The sequence below is a fragment of the Lynx rufus genome, unplaced genomic scaffold (assembly GCF_022079265.1).
Source record: "Lynx rufus isolate CCGP_SWC_20201006 ecotype Redwood Valley unplaced genomic scaffold, mLynRuf1.p SCAF_22, whole genome shotgun sequence".
Classification (NCBI taxonomy): Eukaryota; Metazoa; Chordata; class Mammalia; order Carnivora; family Felidae; genus Lynx; species Lynx rufus.
In genome coordinates this window covers 17,603,303-17,627,653 of record NW_025814837.1, presented here as the reverse complement: position 1 = coordinate 17,627,653, position 24,351 = coordinate 17,603,303, and the positions used below count along the sequence as shown (strand labels likewise).

The 24,351-nt window shown below is 42.3% G+C and overlaps 1 protein-coding gene across 1 annotated transcript in view; it reads right to left on the bottom strand.

Annotated features, from left to right (window-relative positions):
* Window positions 1–6,786: 6,786 nt before the first annotated feature.
* Window positions 6,787–24,351, bottom strand: part of ANKRD29 (ankyrin repeat domain 29) — an 84,031-nt gene continuing 66,466 nt past the window's right edge. The window contains exons 10-13 of the mRNA XM_047086883.1: window positions 16,754–16,852; window positions 15,020–15,115; window positions 12,685–12,783; window positions 6,787–6,870 (exon numbers count right to left, since the gene is read on the bottom strand). Coding sequence (XP_046942839.1) covers window positions 6,787–6,870; window positions 12,685–12,783; window positions 15,020–15,115; window positions 16,754–16,852 — 378 coding nt within the window. The remainder of the gene's footprint in view (window positions 6,871–12,684; window positions 12,784–15,019; window positions 15,116–16,753; window positions 16,853–24,351) is intronic.

The following is a 24,351-nucleotide window of genomic DNA, read 5'->3' as shown; positions in this document are numbered from 1 at the left end:
TCACGTTAAGTCAAAAGCGAGAAATAATAAAGCTTAGTGAGAAAGGCATATTAAAAACGGAGATAGGCTCTTGGGCCAGTTAGCCAAGTTGTGAATGCAAAGGAAAAGTTCTTGAAGGATATTAAAAGTGCCACTTCAATAAACACACAAATGATAAGAAAGCGTACCAGCCTTACTGCTGCTATGGAAAAAGTTTAAGTGGTCTGGGTAGAGGCTCCAACCAGCCACAACATTCCCTTAGACCCAAAGCCTAATCCGGAGCAAGGTCCTAACTCTCTTCAATTCTGTCAAGGCTGAGAGAGGAGGAAGCTGCAGAAGAAACGTCTGAAGCGAGCAGAGGGTGGTTCCTGAGGTTTAAGGAAAGATGCCTCTCCATAACATCAATGTGCAAGGGGAAGCAGCAAGTGCTGATGTAGAAGCTGCTGCAAGTTACCCAGGAGATCTAGCTAGGTCATTACTGAGGGTGGCTACACTAAACAACAGATTTTCAATGTAGATGAAACAGCCTTCTATTGGAAGAAGATGCTAGAGCATTCACAGCTACGGAGGTGAAATGAATGTCTGGCTTCAAAGCTTCAAAGGACAGGCTGACTCTCTTGTTAAGGGCTACCGCAGCTGGTGACTTTAAGTCGGAGCAGTGCTCATTTACCATTCTGAAAATCCTAGGACCCTGAAGAATGATGCTAAATCTACAAATGGAACGGCCAAGCCTGGATGACAGCACATCTGTTTACAACATAGTTTACTGTATGTTTAAAGCCCATTGATGAGACACACTGCTCAGAAGAAAAAGATTCCTTTCAAAATATTACTGTTCATTGACAATGCACCTGGTCACTCAAGAACTCTGATGGACTATGAGACTGTCACTGGCGTAACCCTTGGACTCCCCGAACTCAGGAAACTCCTAGAAACTTCTATCAATTTCATCTTTTAGAAACTAACAAATTGCTGGAACAGGAAAAGAAACATTTAAGTAGATCCCAGGACTATGCCTGCTCAGATGAATCAGAAGGTGCCCTACTAAGCTACCTCAGCTTGTCATTCTTATCATAATGTTAAAATCTCCTCTGAATATTCACCCCGAGCCCTCACAAAAGGAAACTGCTCACCCTTGTTTGAGGAGTCATTCCACATGATCTCCTTATTTGTGCAAATAAAAAGGACTTTGTGAGGGAACCCCACCTGGTGTAGTCTGTCCATAACTCATCAAGGAGTGGACCCACATTGGTTAGGTAACAAGATCAATGTTTTTTTCATGACTGCTAACACAATATGTATTCTGCAGCCTGTGGATCAAGAAGTAATTTGGGGGCACCTGGGTGGCTCAGTTGGTGAAGCATCTGACTTTGGCTCAGGTCATGATCTCATGGGTCATGGGTTTGAGCCCCATGTTGGGCTCAGTGCTGACAGCTCAGAGCCTGGAGCCTGCTTTGCATTCTGTGTCTTCCTCTCTCTCTGCTCCTCTCCTTCTCGTGCTCTGTCTCTCTCTGTCAAAAATAAAATAAAAATTAAAAAAAAAAAGAAGCGATTTTGACTTTTACTTATTACTTAAGAAATACATTTCATAAGGCTATAGCTGCCATAGCTGGTGATTCCCTCTGATGGATCTAGGCAAAGTAAATTGAAAACCTTCTGGAAAGGATTCACCATTCTAGATGCCATTAAGAACATTTGTGAGTCATGGGAAGAGGTCACAATATCAACATTAATAGGCATCTGGAAGAAGTTGATTCCAACACTCATGGATGACTTTGAGGGGTTCCAGACTTCAGTGGAGGAAGTCACTGCAGATGTGGTAGAATTAGCAAGCAAACTAGAATTAGGTGTGGAGCCTGAAGATGTGACTGAACTGCTGAAGTCTCATGATAACACCTGAACAGATGAGCAGTTGCTTCTGATGGGTGAGCAAAGAAAGTGGTTTCATGGGATGGAAACTATTCCTGGTGAAGATGCTGTGAAGACTGTTGAAATGACAACAAAGGATTTAGAATATTCCATAAACTTAGTTGAGAAAGCAGTAGAAGGGTTTGAGAGGATTGACTCCAATTTTGAAAGAAGTTCTGTTGGTAAAATGCTAATAAACAGCATTCATGCTACAGAGAAATAGTTCATGAAAGGAAGAGTCCATGGATGCTTGCTCTCCTTGCCTCCCTTGACTTTCTCCTCCCTTGATCTCTGTTTCACTCCCCACTATTGTCCGTTTTATCTTCTTTGCCGACTTCGCTTTTTCCTTCCAAATTCCTTCTCAGTTTTTTCCCCCTCTCCCCAGAGTCTTCCTGGGGATCTCATTCATCCCATGACTTTGACAATCACTTCTACTTACATGATGGCTAAATCAGTAGTAAGTCTTGTCCTAAACCTTAAGCTGCTGTTTCCAACTATCTCCTGGAATCTATTTCACACATTCTTCAAACTGAACCTGTCTAAGTGCTCTATCTCCACTTCAACTCTGCTGTTGTTCTTCCCTGTTTGCTAACATGGAACTGTCACCATCCACTGTGTAAACCTTGGATACAGAAAAGAATTAACAGAAAGTTAATTGGAAAGTTTTGCTTACGAGATTGGCCATTGGCTGGTATCTGGGGACTTAGCTCACAAATAGTTCCCTACACTGATCTAAAACTTTCCCTAAATGACAGTGGTTCACTGTGCTGAAACTGTTTGTACATGACAATGTGGTTTATTCTGAGTGCCTGTTTTCCTTCTGTAAGTCTGAAATTTTGGCAAATGTTAGGCAGAGGGTACTTAGGTGACCAGCTCCCAGTTAAAAGCCTGCGTGAGTCTCTAATGAGCTTCCCCAGTAGACAACACTTGTCAACGTTGTCACATCTCATTGCGAGAGGATTTGAGCTTATCCTGTGTGAATCCACTGGAAGAGGATCCTTGGAAGCTTGCAGCTGGTTTCCTCTGTCTTCACTCCCTTTCTCTTCCCCTTTGCTGATTTTGCTATATATCCTTTCGCTGTAATCTCGGCCATGACTATGACCACATGATGAGCCCAGTGAGTCTTTCTAGCAAATCACCCAACCTGGGGGACGTCTTAGGGTCCCCCAACACATCTTAGCATAATTGTAACCCTCTTTTCCTCACTCTCTATGTTCAGTTAATCACCAATTATCATTAGCTCTACCTCTAAATTAAAAAAAAATTTTAATTAAAAATTTTTATTTTATTAAGTAATCTCTATACCCATGACGGGGCTTAAACTCACAACCCCAAGATCAAGAGTCTCATGCTCTACTGACTAAGCCAGCCAGGCACCCCTCTACCTCTAAATATTTTTAAAAATATATCTTGTGTTCACAACCCTCATTGCCTTGATGCTATAACCGTGGCTCCATCTGGACCACCCTCCTTGCTTTCCTCTGGTACAGAAAGCAAAACTCCCAGGCTGGAGAATAGCACCAAGCCAAAGCTATGCAGAGGTTCTCTCCCAAAGCCAGTTTCCTCAGCTGCAACAGGTGGATGATGATAATGCCTATTTCATAGAGTTGCTGTCAGGGGTAAATAAGAAAAATGCAGATAAACTTCGTGAGGTTATCTTGGTAAAGTCCTTAGCACATAACAATCCTTCAACAAATGTTAGCTGCTGTTTCCAATGCTAGTATTAATGATCTGCAGACTGCATCTGGTCACTACCTGGGAGGCTCAGCCAATTGTGGTACCAAAACCACTGTGTGAAATTAGGCCCTCAGTTTCCTACCCCTATAATCTGCAGCAGGCCCACCCCAAAATGCATCTCTGTGAGATTCCACGTAGTTGGCATTTGTGGGTGCCCTTGTCCTTTGATGAGGTGTCCTCCTGTGGGAGAATGATGAGACATAGCTTTCTTTTGGTTGCAGAGGGTGGGTGCAGCAGGGGAGGAAGCTAGAATGGTCATGGAGCTCTCCAGGTTCCTGATGTTACAGCTGCAAATATTTGGAGTTGTGCAAAACCATCAGTGATTTCAGATAAAAGAGCCACTGCAAAGGACTAATGAGCCGGTAGCATCACGGGCTATAAAAATAGAAATTAAGACACACAGACACACACACACGTATACACACATATCAATATATGAAGTGATAGATGTGTTAATTAACTAGATGGTGGGAATCCTTCCACAATGTCTACGGATATCGAATCATCACAATGTACAATTAAAAGTTTCTATTTTCAGTATCTTCCGTGATTATCCCAGGAATTTTTGTCTGAATGAAAAACTGTATGGGATCATTACAAAAGTTCTCCACAGTTGAAATAATGAAATCGTAAAGCTTAGAGATCGACTCAGGATTTCAAATATCGATGTATTTATCAACAAACTGAGTCATTCACTCTAAAATTCCATGCTATTAAAAACCACATAGAAACAACTTCTGATTAAAAACAAACAAGAAAGAGCAGCAAAGGTAAGCTGGGTAGTACATTAAGTTTATTTTGAATTATAACATGGAATATGTCATCAAACAAATGGAGGTAATGAACACTTTTGTGGCTCACTTAACAAATGATTTGCATAGGAATTGCTAGTTCTGTCTTAGGATGCAGAGCTCATTGAACTGTGAATTAGATGAACATAAAATAAGAATCATCATCATCATCAAAAAAAAAAAAAAAAGAACCATCTACCTGAGTGCAAAATAAATGCAATTTTACTTCAAATAACAGACTTTAGTTTTTGGTGCATGGTTAATACAATCATCTTACCTGTTATGGATAATGTCATAATCTCATCCAGACCAAACCTGATCCTTCTAGGCTAGAGATCTCTTACCTATAGCAAGAGATTAAATATTGTTAAATATTTAATCCATTAAATATTGTTAAAGCTACTGGATTCATTCTTACAGCTCTAATGTTGATCAAGAACATTATCCACTTGAAACAATGCAACACATAGGCCAAGGACAACATATCTTAGTGAAAACATGAAGTTCATGATTTCATCCCATTTTGTCTTTTGGAACTTTGTTATCAGTACCCACAATACTGTTTTGATTTATGTCAGTGATCAGCAATCAGTTTTGGCCCAAGGGCTAACAAAAGGGGAAAAATATAAAGCATTTAAGGCCACACTATTTTCCTCTTCAAAATGAACATAGCTTTCTGAAATTCCCATGGGAGAAAGTGTGCATTTGTACTTAGTACTTTGCTAAGTAAGTCAGTGAGGAAATTGGCACTGCTTTATAGTTACTAAAGGGTTTACATCTGGGTGTTTTAGCAATACAGACAGATCTTTCTAAATTTTTATCCCGAAATTAGATTGTTGAGTTGTTGCATAGCTAGTCAGGCTATAGGCATCCCTGGGGACTCTGTGGGTGACTCATTACAGCCTTTGTTTGTGATATTGATTAAAATAAGCTGATTTCTGTTGATTGATTATTTTATCAATCATAACAAACCTTAAGAGAGTATCTTCTAATTTCAAAAATTATATTTGATCATTTACTGGCTTAAGGATAATGCTTTCAGGACCACTGCAAGTTGGTTAAAAAAAACGGTGGGGATTACATTTTCTTCCACGTTAACATGTCTTTAACACCCAGAACATTGCCTGGAAACCAGAGCAGAAAATGAAAAGAAAACTAAAGATGTATTTAAATACCAGAAATGCCATCAGTGTTTATTATGGTAAAGACGGTTTATTATGGAAAGACGGTTTAATTTTAGCGTGTGCAATCAGGCACTGACTGAGGCATTTAGACACCATTGATTATAAAGTGCACTGTACATAAATTTTGATTCCCCTCCAAGGAATAATTCAATAAAACTCAGGTCTCTTTCTTGGAATCAATCAGCTCAAGAACATGCATAGATGAACACCTATTAAATGCTAATAACAGTCTTTTATTACTTATACTCCTGCAATATAATAGAAACGTATTGTACTTGCATATATCACATTTCATCCAAGGACCTCAAAGTCATTGTGTCAAGCAATGTGGTGCTGGGAGCTCAGGATTGCACAGCATAGGAAGTCTACTTAGTTATGGCATGGGAAGCGGATTCCCAACGAGAGAACCAAAATAAAAGCTCAAAGAGACAAGCCTCAATTTCCCATGGCTTGTAATTTTCTGCGTTTCCCAAATTGCCACTTGCTTCCCACCGTACCTCAATATTGATTCTTGGTAAAAATGATTTTTTATGTGTTTGGAATAAGACGAGGATCAACTCACAAATCAACAATTTGTCTTCTTTATAGTTCAACAGTCCATCTTTGAAAATCACATGGTGGAATGTCAGAAGTGGCTTTTTAATGTGAATTTACACTTCATTGATTCAGAATAAACGTGGCTACAACCTTTGGGGAGAAGAAAACATTTTACGCTGGCATGACATACATGTATGTGTAAAACATGAGGGAGCTGTATCTTTTTGCACACTGACACTTAATGCAAAAGTAAAAGTGCTTTGATTCACTGAAGATCAAACTTTCAGTATTTTAAAGGCTTTTGTCATCTTGCTTAAACCTTGTCAAGGGTTTAAGTCTTAGAGTTTAACTGAGAGACCCAACTTAGTGTAGTGTAAAACGAGTTTCTATGGAATCCACAAATCTGCCAGGCCCCACAGCAGTGGGGGTGCAGGCCAGTGTGAGAAGCCCACATAAGTGAGGGCAAGGGGTCCCTGAGCCTTTCTGTTCTTGACTCAGGGCACAGAGCCCAGCGCTCCTTGGTCAGGGACCCAGGGAGGGCATTCTGAGCATTTCCTTTCTTAATGGAATTTCCAACACTATTTGAAAAGTGACTTCTTTTCGGACAATGTGATTACGGTTTCTATCTTTCAGTCAAATATGGAACTAAGTTAGCTCTTCCTGTGTCCTTCTTTACTTCGGAGGAGACGCAGGATACGTTCGTTTTTGGTTAGTTCTGCCGGAAGTTCATTGGCCTAAAGAAGATAAGATAGGTATTAGTGAATTCCCACAGTTGGGATGGTTTTAGGGACTCCAAAGAGGGACTCCTGACCCAAACTTGCTCCTCTGCTGATGAGCAACCTCACTGGACTCACTCTTGTTTTAAGGCATTAAAGGTCTCCTTTAAGCGTCTAAATATCGCCTGTTATTTTCTTATCTCATCGTTAGAGTTCTTTTTCTCTCTGAGCCATATCCCTTAACACATTGTAATCTCCTGGCGACCAGGGTCCACGTATTATTAATCACTATATCCTCACTTCCGGCATAATGCCTGGTGCATCTAGTATGTGCTCAGTAAATACTGGAAATGTTAAATTTGATACTTTACACTTAATTCGTGTATTATGTGGAGCAGCCTGTCTGCTAGGGACCTGACACTCAGGACAGGTTATCTTTTGATGAGAAAACAGTTAGAAACATTCAGAGAGTAAGAGATGCCTGGTCAAGAGCAGCTTCGGGGCGCCTGGGTGGCGCAGTTGGTTAAGCATCCGACTTCAGCCAGGTCACGATCTCGCGGTCCGTGAGTTCGAGCCCCACGTCAGGCTCTGGGCTGATGGCTCAGAGCCTGGAGCCTGTTTCCGATTCTGTGTCTCCCTCTCTCTCTGCCCCTCCCCCGTTCATGCTCTGTCTCTCTCTGTCCCAAAAATAAATAAAATTTGAAAAAAAAAAATTTAAAAAAAAAAAAAAAAGAGCAGCTTCAGTGTGTCCTTTCTTCTCATGCTGCTGAGACACATTGTCTAGGCATTTATTTCACGAGTGAGTCCTTACCAACTGCAGCTAATGTTATGGGCCAGCGGTTCTCAAACTTTTTGGGCTTAAGACCTTTTTACGCTCCCAAAAATTATTGAGGACCCCAATGAGCTTTTGTTTTTAACTTATTAGAAATGAAAATAAGAACATTTAAAAATATATTAATTCATTAAAAATCATAAATCCACTATAGGCTAACATAAATAACATTAATGAAAAACAACCAAATTTTCCAAAACAAAAAAGTTAGAAGAGTAGCATTGTTTAATAGATTTGCGTATTTCTTTAAATTTTTTTTAAATGTTCATTTATTTATTTTCTAATTTAATTTTTTAATGTTTATTTATTTGTGAAGGAGAGACAGACAGAGCGTGAGTGGAGGAGGGGCAGAGGGCAAGGGAGACACAGAATCCGAAGCAGGCTCCAGGCTCTGAGCTGTCAGCACAGAGCCTGACATGGGCCTCGAACGCACGAGCTGTGGGATCATGACCTGAGCCAAAGTCAGACACTTAACTGACTGAACCACCCAGTCGCCCTATAAAATGTTTATTTATTTTTGAGAGAGAGAGAGAGCACAAGCAGGGGAGGGGCAGAGAGAGAAGGAGACACAGAATTCGAAGCAGACTCCAGGCTCTGAGCTGTCAGCACAGAACCTGACGTGGGGCTCGAACTCATGAGCCATGTGATCACGACCTGAGCTGCAGTCTGACACTTAACTGACTGAGCCACCCAGGCACCCCTAGATCTGCAACTTTCTTGAATGTGTAGCTTAATTGAAGACATTTGGATTTTCATATCTGTTTCTGCATCTAATGTATTGTGATACATTGTTTTGCTTAAAGCCCCTATGAAGAAAATTCAGCTTCACACAGATAGGCATTTGGAAAAGGGAGAAACATTTTAAGAGCCTTTTCAGATCATTGTAGATATTCTTCTTTGATGCCACACCAATACTAAACAGGTGGTAGTTTCTTAAAGGTAATTTCAGCGTGGAATCTGAAACCATGTCAATGAACTTTTTACCTTAAAAATCCATAGATCTATCTATCTACAGGTAGGATGTTTCCCCATGCATGATTTGATACATCACACACTTTATCTGGAAAATATCCGTTCAATGAGTTATGCCGCTCTTCCAAATGTTGACACATTGCATCATACAATCTCAAAAGATCACATTCATTAATATCGGCACCGATTCATCAGGAGAGCCTGTAGGTGGATTGGGAAGCTGTCAGGCTCACACAGTGGACACAAGCTGTTCTTTGAAATAAAAATGGTGTTCCAAGAAAAAGCAACTGGCCCACTTGGTAATTTAAACAAATGCACGCGCGCTTTTCCTTGAGACAACCGTTGCACGTCAGGGTACAGAAGTGCTGTATGCGTACTTCCATTTTGTTACGTAGAATGTTAAAAAGGTGTATAACAAGGGTCAAGATTTAATATAATTCAAATTGCTTACTGCTTCATCAAAGACATTCTTAAAACTGGGATTTTCGTCAAATAATTTACAAAATCTGTGAAATAATTTACAAAGTTTTGTAAAATCATTTGTCAGTATAGTTTATACTCCTGCTTTGATATGTAAGGTGCCAGTTAACCTAATGCCAACATTACAGCAAATGTCAGCACAGTGGAAAAGGCAAATAACATCTCTGCTTTATTAAGAATATTGTTTTGATTTCTTAGATATCTTGAAAGAGCCTTGCAGACCCTCCGGGGTCCATGGACCATACTTTGAGAACCGTTGTTATAGACGAATCCCAAGGATATTCTTGGGATTTCAGGGGAGGCGGTTAAAGGGCAGAAAAGCACCCAGAATGGAGTAGAGGGCTTGGATGCACATGTTATTTGCCTCACACATTTTTTCCTCCCACAGCCATATCTGGAACCCCATCTACTTTATCTGGGACCCTAATCCCATGTGAAACTCCTGAAGTCCCTACCTTCTAGGTTGGGTCCTGCTCTTTGACCCCCAACTGCTAGCTGGGACCTCACTTGTTGGGAATTATGCATGGAGTTCTTGGGAGTTCTGTTTGCCACAAATGGTCTGCTGAATAGTATGTCCTGTTGCTGCACCCCAGCCCACCACAAAAGACCCTTGATGCTGATGCTGGACTGAATTGGGCAGGAAATTACTATGCTATGTTACTATAGACCAGAGATCCCTCCAGAAGCTCAAATTCTACTGTTAGTTCCTGCAGAAACAGACATTGTACAGGCCTAACAGCCAGGCCTGCACAGAAATGCTCCTGGTAGACAGACATAAGCTCCATCCGGTCTCAGAGTATACTCAGGAGTAACTGAGCTGTGTTGCATGGGTTATTGGTCCTTGGTGAGCAGGTTGGCAGGTAGCCAGAGGATCCTCTATGGTCAGGAAGAAGAGAAGATCTAAGAGGCTGTACTTCTATCTATAAGCTTGCTGAGTTACAGCTCCTGTGTGTGACTGTCTCCATGAATGTCCATAAACTTTACTATTAAAAAAGGCTCTATATCCTCAAAGTGTGTTGTCAAATTTTGGTCAATTGCATTGCTGTCCCATATGTCATCTATATAGTTCTAAAAACCTGGTCTCATTCTCTCCAGGTTGGTTCCTACTGAATTCTCAGGTTGCTGAGATTGTGTGGACCATTATGATGCCTAGTGCTCCAGGCTATCCTCCAAAGGCCACCTTATTCATTATGGAGCAGGACCATAGGCCCATATTCATGATACCATAGCATCAAAACACTCTATTTCCCCACTGCTCCAGGAAGAGGATGTGTTCTGAGTCCTCAATCGGGAGTACTGGGAACACGGGGCCCCTGCACCCATGGGGACAGCTACAGTGTGGGGAGTGGCTGTTGGGGCCATTGGTTACCTTCCCCTGAGGCATCTGCTTTGCAGTCCCAGAACAGAAGTCCCGTATCCCCTGGAGCAGAAGACTGCTTCTGTATTAGCTTAGAAGTCATTTCCTCTGGGAAGCCTTCAATAGCATTCATTACTTTCCCGCTAATAGCTCTTGTCACTGTAGTACAACTTCTTACTTAATTGTCTTTATTCTCCAGTAAACTCTGAGATCTTTGAAGGCAGAGACTATGGGAATTTCATTCACCATTGTCTCCCCAGTACACAGCAGAGTGCATGGTATCTAGTAGGTACTCAGTATTTGTTGAATGAATGAAGTTGAAGAATATCCCCTCAAAAGTCCCGGGTGGCTGCCAGATTCCTAACACTCTTGCTTCTAGAGCTACCTTTAAGAGGCTGGCTTCTCTGGGGTGGCTGGAGGATGGGTGGGGTGGGGTCAGGGTGGGGTTCCCTGGTAACTACTCCCAGCTCTCTAAGAGCTTCCATTGTATGAAACTCCAACATGAACAGTCTGTATGTTTCTCTCTGTATATTCAAGTAGCTCTAGGGACAATCCAAAGTCCAGCATTTTGATTACTCCAATTTCCCCATAACCATTATTGCTGAAATTCCAGGAGACAAACAAGGAATTGCATTTTTCAGTTTCCATATAAAGGTACTAACATTTTCCCCTTGCCTTCAATGCTGGATGGCTTAGTAAGAAAGATCGATCTCTTTAGGAAGTCTGTGTCCAGGGTCTAAAGATAAGAGCTCAAGTATGATTTCAGCTGGCTTATCACACAGCCAGGCCAGCTAATGGAAAACAAATCTGCATCTCAGGAAGGAGATAAGCAGAAGTGTTGTCTTCAAGCACTCCAATGGTAAGAACAAGGAAATAATAACTCCACATGGTAAGTAAAATGGAAACAAAAAAAAAAGAGAGACTCTTGGCATGTTTTTTAATTGCACTTCTTAATGGGTTCTTTTCAAAATGTCATAAAAAGGTTCTACGTATTTGCCTTAATTATTAAAGAAATTAACAGAGAAATAGATGCTTATAAAAACTCAAATAGGACGTAAGTAGAAAGTGAAAATTGCTTTTCATACCTTCTTCTATCAATAAGCACCATGCCCACTTCTGCCTTTGAAAGTTTGTATTTTATTTTTTTTAAGCTTATTTATATTTATTTTGAGAGAGAGTGAGTGTGTGCGCAGGGGGAGGGGCAGAGAGAGAGGGACAGAGAATCCCAAGCAGGGATTCTTCTTGCTGACATCAGCGCAGAGCCCGACTCAGGGCTTGATTTCATGAACCCTGAGATCATGACCTGAGCTGAAATTAAGAGTGGGACGCTTAACCTACTGAGCTACCCAGGCGCCCCTAAAAGTTCATACTTTAGTGTTTTCTCAAGACTTCCCCAGGCTACTCTCCTCCCCCTAGGCTCTACATTTGATGGCTATTGCAGATGCTGAGTGGGAAAAAATGCAATGATAATCATTTTCTCTATGGGTCTTGGGCATCTTCCCACCTCCACATTTTACCTAATTGTAAACTAAGGATTTGGGGCTATAGAAAACACGGGGTGGTTTTGCAACAGCGGCACAAAGTCCCATTAACAGTATAAGAGCGAATTTTCCCCTTTCTCCTCTATTCTCCAAGCAAAGCACAAGCAGTTCTCAAGGTATGAACGTCCAACTTATTCAGAATAGCACTAAACTACTGGAACTTCGATGTGTTTAGGACACCTCTTTGAGATAGAACCCCTTAACTCTACTCCCCACAGCTACTGCCCTCACCCTGTCCTGGGAGTCTGCACCATTATTGGCTCATCACCATTGACAATATAGGGTTTTTAGCATAGTTCTCTGGGTCCAAATGCACTGGTCATTCATATCTGCTGATAGCCTTGCACGCCCTTATTGTGCCGAGATATGACAAGAGGGACTGGGGCCAGCCTGAGTGAGGAGACTAGAGGTGGAGCCCTTCTCTTCCTTTCCCTTATGTTCCCTTTCAAAGGCACATCAGCATCTAAAACAGTGTCCTCAGGTTCACAGCAGACGGTCAGTATAAATACTGCCAACGTTTTTTCCCAAGTGAAACGAGAAATCTGGTCCAGGGTGCACATGAGTGATTATCTTGGCTTAGGTAGAAACTGCCTTATCTCTTTGTAGAGGTGCCCAAAGGAGTTTTAAGGTAGGTAAGATAAGGTGAGTACCTTGTTTCTCAGGGCTGGGTCTGCTCCGGCTTCCAGGAGCAGTGCAACTGTTTTAATATTCCCACTGAGCACCGCAGCGTGGAGGGCCGATGTCCCATTCTAAGAGAGAACAACAGTGTGTGTCAGGAGTGAGCTTACAGCCATCAGCACTGAGCTTGGCTTTCATCATAAACCAGCCTGAGTGATGAGACTAATGTCAGAGCTTTACTCTTCCTTACGTTCCCTTTCAAAGGCACGTCAGCACCTAATACAGTGTCCTCAGGTACACAGCAGACGGTCAGTATAAACACTGCCAACGTTTTTTTCCAAGTGAAACAAGAATCTGGCCCAGGGTGCATGTGACCTCATGATCAGTTTGTCAGTTTTAAAGACATTAGAGTTTGCTGCAGGAAAAACAATGCTATGTCAAACCTTCTTCTTCTTTTTTTTTCCCCCTTCAAGGACAGTATATACAGTTTCTGTGTATGTTCCGTCTAGACTGGAGAAACGGCTGGCAAGCCAACAGGCCGACTTGTCAGCCCGGCTACATGCACCCCACTCACTCAGCAGGTAGGAGTACCGCTGCGGAGTTATAGGGGAGCCTATGTGGGGCGAGGAAACCCCCAATCCCTGAGTTGGAGCATTTTTGAGCACAGAAGGGCCTACTGGATAGGTGGCTGACATTTTATGAAATTTACTGCAAATAGAAGACAGCATCTATGTGCAGGATGGAGCCAGATTCTGGGGGGAGAGAGAAAGAGAATGTAACAAATCTAATGTAGAAATGATGGATAGTCACATGACATCTGTTCCAGAAGGTGCATATGTCTACAAATAGCATCTAAATGCAAGTTTAGTTTCCACAATAGCTATTTACTATAATAATAATGAACCATTTCCATATTTCATGAAAGAATAAAATATCATACCCATAGGAAAATTCCAGCAAAGTAGCATTTTCCTTTCCAAAGCGGCATGTCTGTTTTTATAACACGTAGGACAACTTACTTGTCTGGTAACATTAGACCCATCCGAATCTTAACCAACCTGTCAACTTCATCTGTTTGCAACATGGTTAGGAATAAAATACCAAGCCAAAAAAGAGATCTTTGAAACAAGACTAGATATTGCAAAGCCCATTTCTGAAGCTCATTTCTTTTATTCACAGAGAGTTCACTTTCATAGACTATTTATTCTTACTTTATAAACAATTTTAATGAGTGCAGCTTTCTGGTTTCCAAGTTCATGGAAGATTAGAAGTTGCTCTTTGGGACAGTAGGAGGGGCCAGCATTCTGATAACAGCAGACCAGTATCAGCTGGTAGCAAGAATAGAGAGTAAATATGTTGACATCAGATACAGAGTCCAAAAGGCATTTAGGATCATTCAAGGGCAGGTAGACTTTTTATACATCCATAAACACTGAGGGTACATTCCCCAAAAGTGCTAGGCCACTGTCCCAAGTTTAGAACAGATTCTGTCCTCCATTTAAGAGAACAGAAGTGTATACTGGGGGCTCGCAAACTACAGCCCGTGGGCCGATTCTAGCCTGCCGCTTGTTTTTCTGTGTTCTGGCAAGCTGAAATTGAAAAGATTTAAAAGAAGAATACTACATGAAAGTATGAAATCCCAGGAATACAATGTCCATAAATAAAGGGTTAGTGGGAGGCAGCCATCCTTTGTCCCCATGACTTTCATGCTACAATAGTAGACTTGAACAGTTCCAAGAGACTGTATGGCCCGTGAAGCCTATAGTATTTTACTACCTGGCCCTTTATTGGAAAAGATTGCCAACCCCTGGTATATCTTCTAATTTAGAAATATCTTAGTCTCAAATGATTAAAATTTAAAAAAGAGTTTTAGGGCTCTACTTCCCGGCAGACCCAGCTCTCCAGAATGGCACGTTCTTTGAGGTGTCCAGATATCTGCGACTTATTTTATTTCATCTAAGGTAACAAGATGTGGTTCTTCATTCCAGATAATGAAGGGAAGGAACAGGAGCACCTGTCCCCCATATTTTGTGGGACACACATCATGTGTTTCATGACTTGTGGAAGATTTTAGTCCAATGAAAGATATGTATCAATATAGTTTACTTTCCAAGTTAGCGATTTCATTGCTACTAATTTTTTTTTTTTCCTGTAAAACTAAGTAGTAACAGACTCTGGTTCACTCTTCTTACCACCTTTTCATTTCAACCTACGAATCTCCAAAATAAAGAAACTGTTGGGCAGTTCTTCCAAGACTGCAACTAACCATGTGAATTATACTCAGATTCTGCTACAGTCCTCAGCTATGGGCTTCTTAATTTCTAGCCTCTCTTTCCCAGATTGGTAAAATTTCTCGTTAAGTCTTACCTTCAGAATGCCAAGGGTGGGTGAGAATTTTAGCAACTCCTTTATAACATCGTTATACCCTTTGTTGGCTGCTTTTAGCAATGCTGTGGTACCATCCTTAACAAAGCAGAAAATAAAAGTTGGTTATTAAGATATGTGTGTGTTGGCTAAGAACTACATGTTAGTTGAGAACCGGGAATATGCTTATCAGAACAGACGAAAGGTGTAAACTAAAGTACGAGCCGGCCAAGTCTCTTACTCTAGGAGCATTTTAGAGCATATTAAGCAGTTAATGAAAGAATGAATTCTTTCATGTTTAGCATGAATTTAGCATGCTATAATTCTTTAACATGAAAGAATGCTAAACAAAGTATGTGGCTTATTATCTTAGAACCCTGCCACTTGGGAATTCATACCCTTCCTGTCCCTTAGAACACTGGGTAAAGGGCAAGGGAACATCGAGAATATATTTTAGGACACAGATGGACCAAAGATCCATAGACTGCAGTTTATGACTTAGCAGAAATTACTGCTACACTATTTGTAATGATTTAAATAATTGTTGAACTATATTTACTGTTTTAAATTTTAAATGTGCTTTTCTTTTTGCCTTCTCTTACGTACAACCTTGCTCTAGTGTGCCCTAGGGGTCTTGTGGGGGTTGGGGTGAGTGGGTGTGGAGTAGGAAGGGGACAGATTGAAATATGTTAAAAAGAAATGCAAAAATTTATATTCAGCTTCTGTCATCACTTTTTGACCTGGAAAGAGATTTTCCAAATTCCTTTTTCTCCTGCTTTTACATATCAGTTGCTGTATTTGGAGGATTCAGCTCCCAGAATTCTCCTATAATAAAGGAAATACCCCAGCCTGCTCTAAGGGTTTAGCTGGAACCAGGAAAAAAGAAAATGAGATTAGAAGATTTTTCTTCTCTGGCTTCAGAGATGTGGGGCCCAGAGAAAGAGTGGGAGGGAGAAAGAGAGGAAGAGAAAGAGTGGTCAGGAATGTGTCTTTTCCCTTTTCTGGACTCAGACTTGGGAGAGGGGAGTGGGTCACATTAGCAAGGGTAATACTAAGGAAAAAAAGGCCAGACACTGAAAAACCAAACCAAACCAACCAAAGCCAAAAAGCGAATAGCACAGTGTGGTCAGGTAGCAGGGGCTCCCCAAGCTGCCCTCAGTTCCTATGGGCAACAGGGCCTGCTGTGGGCCCAACTAGGCAGACTTAGGTATAACTTTAGCATTGGCTAGGTGGAGGCCAACGGGGGGTGTGGTGCAGGGGTCCGCAGCTGGGGAAGCTGGGTGAGGTGGAGACCCAGGAGCACCGCCAGCCACTGCGCCTGCGTCCCCGGCTACACTGTGGTCCAGGGCCAGCAGGGGGCGCAGCGACAGGCGCACGCGCAGCCGCTAGGGACACACACTGCCAAAGACAGCCCGAGGCCCTGGCTCCTCCCTGCCGCATGCTCCCGGGACTCAGCTTAGGTGGAGGAGGAGCTCCGAAGATTAAACATGTTTCTTTTAGAGAGACTGGGCAGCACTCGCTAAATTTCAGCTGATTCAGACATTTACTTTGTTTTCCTGCTAAAGAGCCGGTGGAGGTTGGGAGAAAAATCCAGCCGAGTTACAGACAAAATGAAGGCGCGATTTCTCCGCACGTCCAGGCTGAGTTGAATTTTGGAGCTTCGGTGCATACACTCCCCCCCCGCCCCCCCGAAACCCCCCTCCTCCACCCCGTGCCGCAGCTGTGACTCTGACTCACGTTGCGGGCGGCGTCCCGGTCGGCTCCGCGCAGCAGCATCACCCTCACCACCTCGCTATGGCCCATCTGCGATGCGATCCACAGCGGCGCCGTCCCGTCCTGCCGGCGAGGGGACACGCTTGCTCCCACCGGGCCACGTGGCAGCCACAGAACAGCAAGGCAGCACCCGCAAACGCCCCCCCCCCCCCCCCGACGACAAACAAGGAGGGAGATTTTAACCCTTTTACGCAGGGGCTTTTGGCGGTGCCTGGACGATCGCGTGATTGCCAATATGCAAGTTTTGGTTTATAATCCAGCCATTTAATGGCAGGATCTCTTAGCACATAGTGTGGTGCAGGACCGCACGGAACACCGGGCGGGAAGGGGTGGAGTTGCTTAGCAAGGCAGAATCAAATTTGACAAACCTACGTGGGAGAAGTCTTTATTTTCCCCAGACTTTGTTTGCTTTACTGGTGGCTTCGCATGGCACACCCTGCCTACTGGGGGCCCTCGTTCCCACATAAGAGAGGGCAGTTTTCTCTGAGGCGATGCATGAGGGTCAGAGAACTAAAGACAGTTCTGCCATTCTTCTGGTGTCTAGAATCCACCCCCACCCCAGCCACGTCATTTTTCGGTACTTTAGTTTTATGCGGGATATGCTATTGTTTCTTCTGGGAAGGCACGTACACTAGCGACGTATAGCAGGACGTTTTTGGTAATATTTCCTGTGTATTGTTACCCCAAAGACCCTGTTTATGTGAGCACTGGGCCATAAAGCTGAGATGGGTTGCTCCACAGAAGAAAAGGTGGAATATCCAAGGGACTGAGAAGGATTTGATAGGAGAGTGGTTCCTGCCAGACAAAAAGGAAAACAGAAAACCCTTCCAACTGCTGGAAGGAAGCTCTGGACAAGGAGTAGGGGAGGGGGAGGTCAGGCATGAGCATCCATGTTTTCCTCCTGGGTTGAATCTAGGGGTGGGTAGAAACACCCAGATAAATTATGGTGAATTCCAGCTGGGAAAGGATTTTCTCCTGTTCTTGGGGATGAAACCCAGAACTGAAGGTCTCTTAGAGAAGCTCTGCTCTTGGCTGGTGCCTGAGAGATAGAAATGGGTGAGGGAATCTGGGCCAACGGACCTGAGACAGGCCCCCAGTGCCCCTGGTCCATGGCCACCAGGCATCTGGGCACCCAGGACCCCCTGCCTGCCTGTGTGAAATCAGAAGTGCTAAGTAAACCGTGGCCTGGAGTCAGCCTGGGGTTGGAAAGATGAGGCCACAGAAGGTCATGATTTCACAATGACAGGCCAAGAAGGTACCAGTGCAGGATACTCAGACAGGAGAGGCTGGACTAACCAGCACAAGGACCAGACATGAATGTCCCCACCCCACTCCACCCCATCCTCATGCCAGGGTGATAGTCTGACCTCTGAGAACTTAGGCCACTTTGGAGGGCAGGGCAGGAAGAGGGAGCAGGAACCAGAGCTGACTAAACTTAGGCTCTGAGGTAATTAAAGTAATATGGCCCCAAGGAAATGTTTTGGTTGGATGAGACTGAATTACTCATCAGTGGGAATGAGGGCTGAAGAGCAAGATGATTCAGTCAGAGACGTAAAGTTTCGTTTCCTGCTGTAGTATGTAATTTCAACTCCAGCACGCGCAGGATGATTGCCCACTGCTGTCCCAGCAAAGTGATGGAGGACAAGGACATGTGAGCAGAGTGGTGGGTGGTGGCAAATTGGGAGCCTAGAAGGATCGGGGGCTGCTGAGGGGTGGTAGGATGACACAGGCACCCCTCTGTCTTGGGGAAGAAGTGCTGAAACAAAGCGTGGAAGCAGGATGAACACCGAGAGCGACTTCATACTTTTACTGGGGCCCCTTAGAAATATTCTTGAATCTGCATATTATTTATTATTAGCAATAGAAATAATACCTTAATTTGTACTTCTGTTTACAAACAGGTATACATCCATTATTTAACTTGATTCTCCCAATTCAGGATCATTCATTCATTCACTCAACCAACCAACCATTATTAAGTATCTCTGGCAGAATGCTAAATAGGACATGACCTCTGTTCTCAAACTCAGTCTAGTGGAGGAGAGACATGGAAATTTCAGGATGATTACAGTGCTATAATAAATATGGAAAAAATGCCCAAGATGAACCAGGAGAGGGGCTTTCTTATTGTGTGTCAGCTTCACAGTTGGGGTGATATCCGAGCTGGGCCTTGAAGGAGGACTAGGATTGTGCCAATTGGGGATTGAAGGGAGGGAATTCCGTGTAGAAGGAGAAGCGTGTACAGGTGCAGTGGTTTGGACAGGTGTGGTTGCTTCAGGCAGGGTGGGAAATCCAGCTGACTGCAGCCCAAGGGATAGGTGCTAGAACAGGGGTGAGGGTGAGGGTGGGCAGGAGAGGGAGGCTGGGTGCCGGAAGCTCTTGTCCCTCCTTGTCTGCTCTGGGTTCATTTGTTCTTTCTCCCTGTCTCCACCAGAGGGCAGGCAAGGCAAGGCAGCCAGCTGCATAGAGGTCAGCAGGCATGTTCAATGTGCTTTCCAAGGGCTTGGCTGTTAGTAACACTAACATGTGGGAAAGTGCTGAGAGGTGATGTATTGGAACAACTATTAATATCATCAATTCATAACAGTAATGCTAACACTTAACTTCTATCACTTTAATTGCAATGGTCACAGTAGGTGGAAAAAGAAGTCACTACTTTATGGTTAGGAGACCTTAGGCAAATCACCCGGAGCCTTGGTTTTCTCCTGCAAAAAATGTTAGCTTCCAGAGATATTCATATACAGGAAAACATGCAGAAAGACGCTGAGCACAGGACTGGCTTATGTGTGTTTAGAAGTGGTCACTGAATCTGCACATGAAAAACAATAAGCACTTTAATTTGTGCTTTTGTTTACAAAACACTACATGCTTGATTGATTCTCCCAGTTTTCCTGTGAGATAATGATTGAACAGGTAGGAATGATTGGTAAAATGGGATTTGGGGTTAAACCCAGCAAGCTGAATATAAATTAGAGCATTATTGTCAAATCAAATTATTTCCCAGTTGATTATCTAGTTGGTGGAGAGGAGAAGTTTTCCCTTCTGGACACCTCAATTCTTATTTTCTCTTATTTTTTTCTTCTCTTACAATGGTCGTGTCTTCATTATAAAGATGACTTCACGATGAAAATGATAAACATTAAGCCTGTTTAGCTCCTTTTTGTTGAGTTTTGAGAGAATGGAGTAAGAAAAAGCACTAAAAAATTTGTTTGTGAATACTTTCTGACAAAAATATATAGTTTTAAAATATGTTAAAACAAATCACAGTGAAATAAATCACAGGAAGTTAAGACCTCTATGGGACCTTTTTTAAGAAAAGGAAATAGGACACTTAGCTTGAAGAAGATGAAATTCATGGGGTTATGACAGTTGTCATTTACTATCTGTGTGCAAACTGAGCAGAAAAGGATTTATTTCTTATTTCTTATGCTTCTTATAAAATATATTTTTATTTATTATTTGCCTATTTTGCATATCAAGTGGCACAAAGAGGGCTGATGGGTAAAGACTATTCAAGACTTTGGCTCGGTGTAGACAGAGGTGGTAGTGAGGGCTGGTTAAAGACTAAATAAGCTGATGAGTTAGTAATGAGTCCCCCCACACTTGGAGGGGTCCACCAATGACTGATTACCACTCAGCAGGATTGCTAGAGAAAAGATTCATGTGCTTGACAGGGGATTACACAGGTGACTTGTGCCATTCCTTCTGACTTGGTTATCCCCTTGTTCCATCCGAGATAACATTTCCAAGTATTATCTAATGCATTTTGATAGACAGATCACAGTATGAGAATGAGCATACAACATGATTTGTATTGGAAACTAAACGTCATATCATTTTAGTTAGGATCTTAGAGATTACTTAGAAAACGAATTACAACCTTCCATAGGAACGAGTATATTTAGTGGCACTAGCTCTTTGCTTCTGCTGCTTCTAGTCCTCACACTTAGGCTCTTTCCATCTACAAGCTCAAGCCAGACAAAGTCTTAGGGACCAATTCTATTCTAAGTTGGAAGCCCAAGAGACATAAGGAATCTGGTTAGTAGCAGAATGGCTTCAATACCAAGATGACTTTGCTACCAGCCCTACCCTGACCCAGAACCTATTTCTCATTACTGGATCCCTGCTTGGTGTCCACAGTCCAGCAAATAGTTCTGTAAAGGATGTTAACTGATGCCTCCATTGCTCAGCCTGACCCTATTCTCCCAACCCACAGGTGATCAGACCAACGATGGGCAGGCCAGCCAGTCCACTCTGGCCTGGTGTGCAGAGCCTAGTGGCAGCAATGACATGGCTATTCCAAGAATTTGGAAGTCTGACCCTATAAACTTAGGGACTATATACAAGTTGAGTAAGTAGAAGATGCTAGAAAAAAAGGAGTAGGGAGAGGAAAAGAGGCAAGAGGGGACTTTGAGATGACAGAGACTACCTGGCTCATGAGAGAAAAAGTGCAACCATGATACCTGATGGGTTTTCTCTTCCAGTGAGGCCCGGATGAAATAGAAATGATAATAACAGAAGTACCATAATTATCCTGGTTTTACAGATTAAAAAAACAACAATCCAGGACTACATCAAAATTAAAAGCTTTGTAGCAAAGGAAACAATCAACAAAACTAAAAGACGTCCTACTGAATGGGAGAAGATATTTGCAAGTGACATATCTGATAAAGGGTTAGTATCTAAAATATATAAAGAATTTATACAACTCAGCACCAAAAAACAAATAATCCAATTAAAAACTGGAGAGAAGACATGAACAGACATTTCTCCAAAGAAGATCTAAGGATGGTCAACAGACACATGAAAAGATGCTCAACGTCACTTACCATCAGGCAAATGCACATCAAAACCACAATGAGATACCACCTCACACCTGTCAGAATGGTTAAAATCGACAACACATGAAACAACAGGTGTTGGTGAGGATGTGAAGAAAAAGGAATCTTCATGTATGGTTAGTGGGAATGCAAACTGGTTCAGCCAATGTGGAAAAGAGTATGGAGGTTCCTCAAAAAATTAAAAACAGAATTACTATATGATTCACTAATTCCACTACTGAGTATTTACCCAAAGGACTAATTACCAAAGGATTACTTACCAAAAACACTAATTCTAAAAGATACATGCACCTCTATGTTCATAGCAGCATTACTTACAATAGGCAAGATATGGAAGTAATTCAAGTGTCCATCAATAGATGAATGGATAAATAAGATATAGTACACACACACACACACACACACACACACACACACACTGGAATGTTACTTAACCATAAAAAATTGAAATCTTAACTATTTGCAACGACATGGATGGAGCTAGAGGGTATAATGCTAAGTGCAATAAGTCAGTCAGAGAAGGACAAATACCATATGATTTCACTCATATATGGAATTTAAGAAACAAAACAAATGAGCAAAGGAAAAGAGAGACAAACAAAAGACCAGACTCTTAACTATAGAAAACAAACAGGTGGTTACCAGAGGGGGGTGGAAGGAGGGATGGGGGAGATAGGTGAAGTGGATTAAAAGTACCCTTATTGTGATGAGCACTAAGCAATATACAGAAGTGTTGACTCACTATATTGTATACCTGAAACTAATATAACACTGTTATCTATTAAAATAATAATAAAAGAAACTCAAAAGAACCCCTGAAATTCAGGGAGTGTGGCCTGCTTAAGGTCATGCAGTTAATAAGCAAAACAGACTGTGTTTCATTTCCTTAAGATAGCCATATCCCCATAACTCACAAGCGACTCGCCCCCCAGAGACCTGGATCTGGCTCCCTACCTGGCTCTTACAATCTGTCTAGGACTGGTGTCCTGACTATGAGCCTGGGCCCTACATCTGAGTCTAGTTCTAGTTCGCAGCCACTGATCACTATGTCTTCTCCCTTCCGGGCCTCACTGGAGCTCTGCTCAATCCACAGGCTCTCTTCTGGAGTCAACATACCTTTTTGGAGGGCCTACCATGTGCAGAGGGCATGCAAGCAGGAGTGCCTCCCTGTTGCTATCTGCTTCCACAGGACACTGCAACGATCTATCGGTCCTCTTTTCTCCCATTGCCCAACACTGGGCCCGTCCCTCCAGGTTTGCAACCCGGGAGGACCGTCACTATCCGGGGCCCAGCATCTCTGCATACAAGTGCAGACCAAGGCTAGAGGGCACTTTATGAGATGGCCTTTTGGCAGGCTTCAAGGAGTTACTGATCAGCACTTTGAGAAGACTAGTGAGAAGTGAGTGATGACAGGCTAAACTCAGCCCTGTGTAAACACTCAGACCTTTGCCACTCCATGAAAGTATTGTTTCATAAGGTGGATGAGTTGCGTTGGGAAAAGTATATATGTCAAAGAATTTTGCTGATAGAAAAACAGGCTAAATAGCCATCTTAAGCTGGTGATTAAAAAGGCTTGACTTGTATCAACTTTACTTGGTGAGGTCATGTAGAAAGAACTGAAGATAGGTTTTTAGCTTGACTATAGCGTAAGATGATCTCTGTGACTCTTGACCTCTTTAGGACAAACTAAGAGGAAAAGTTTTTCAAGTTTCACATCAAGAACTTAGTCTTTCCAGTCTGCTTATGATTTTGTGATTATGATTCCTTGTCACAAAAGTCCTAGAAAGGTTTTCAGTTAGTTCATCTGTGATAGAGTTACAAGGAAAAGCCATTCCTACTACTTACTGTTCAGATTCCCTGCAGCTCAGATCAAATGTCAACTGAATAATTTCATTGCAGCTTTGTTAATATCCTGTCACAATGTACCATAAATGTCAGGACCCTCATAGAGTGGCAGTGAAAAAAATCATAAATTGGATTTATCTAAAAATACTAAGAAATGAAATCTGGCAAACATCTTTGTCTTTATTTTATAAATTCAAGAATCTTCTGGGTGTGCCTGGGCGGCTCGGCTCGTTAAGCGTCCGAGTCTTGATCTCGGCTCAAGTCATGATCTCACGGTTTGTGAGTTTGAGCCCCATGTGGGGCTCTGCACTGACAGCTCAGAGCCTGTTTGGGATTCTGTCTCTCTGCCCCTCCCCCACTCACTCCCCCTCTGTCTAACTCTCAAAATAAATAAACTTAGAAACTTTTTTTTTTCTAACAATGACTTAATGTGTCAGTTGCGATTTCAGAATAAAACACCGATTTCCAAATGCCCTGCCAATATAGTATTCTACCATGCATGGGCCATTTTAATGGAAACTTTTAATTAGAATTTTTTTTTAACTTCCTCATAACTTGTGACGAAGTCAGTGGGGACTATTATCACTTTTGCCATATTTATGACACTGCTTGTTTTCTAGGAAGGGAATTAAAAATGCAGAGTTTACATTTTCAAAGAAGACAGAATGTGGACTAGTCTGACCTGGCTAGACAGCCTTTCATTATCAGCTCACAGCAGGTAATAAAAAAGATTACGACTTGAGGATACAGTGGTGTGAGTGTACCCTATAAAAAGGAAAAATTCCGTTGCTTTTTTCCCCCCAAACTTATTTTATAAACATCCTTTTCCTGAATAACAATATTTTCAGGGTTGGATTCATAATTCCAAACAATTGC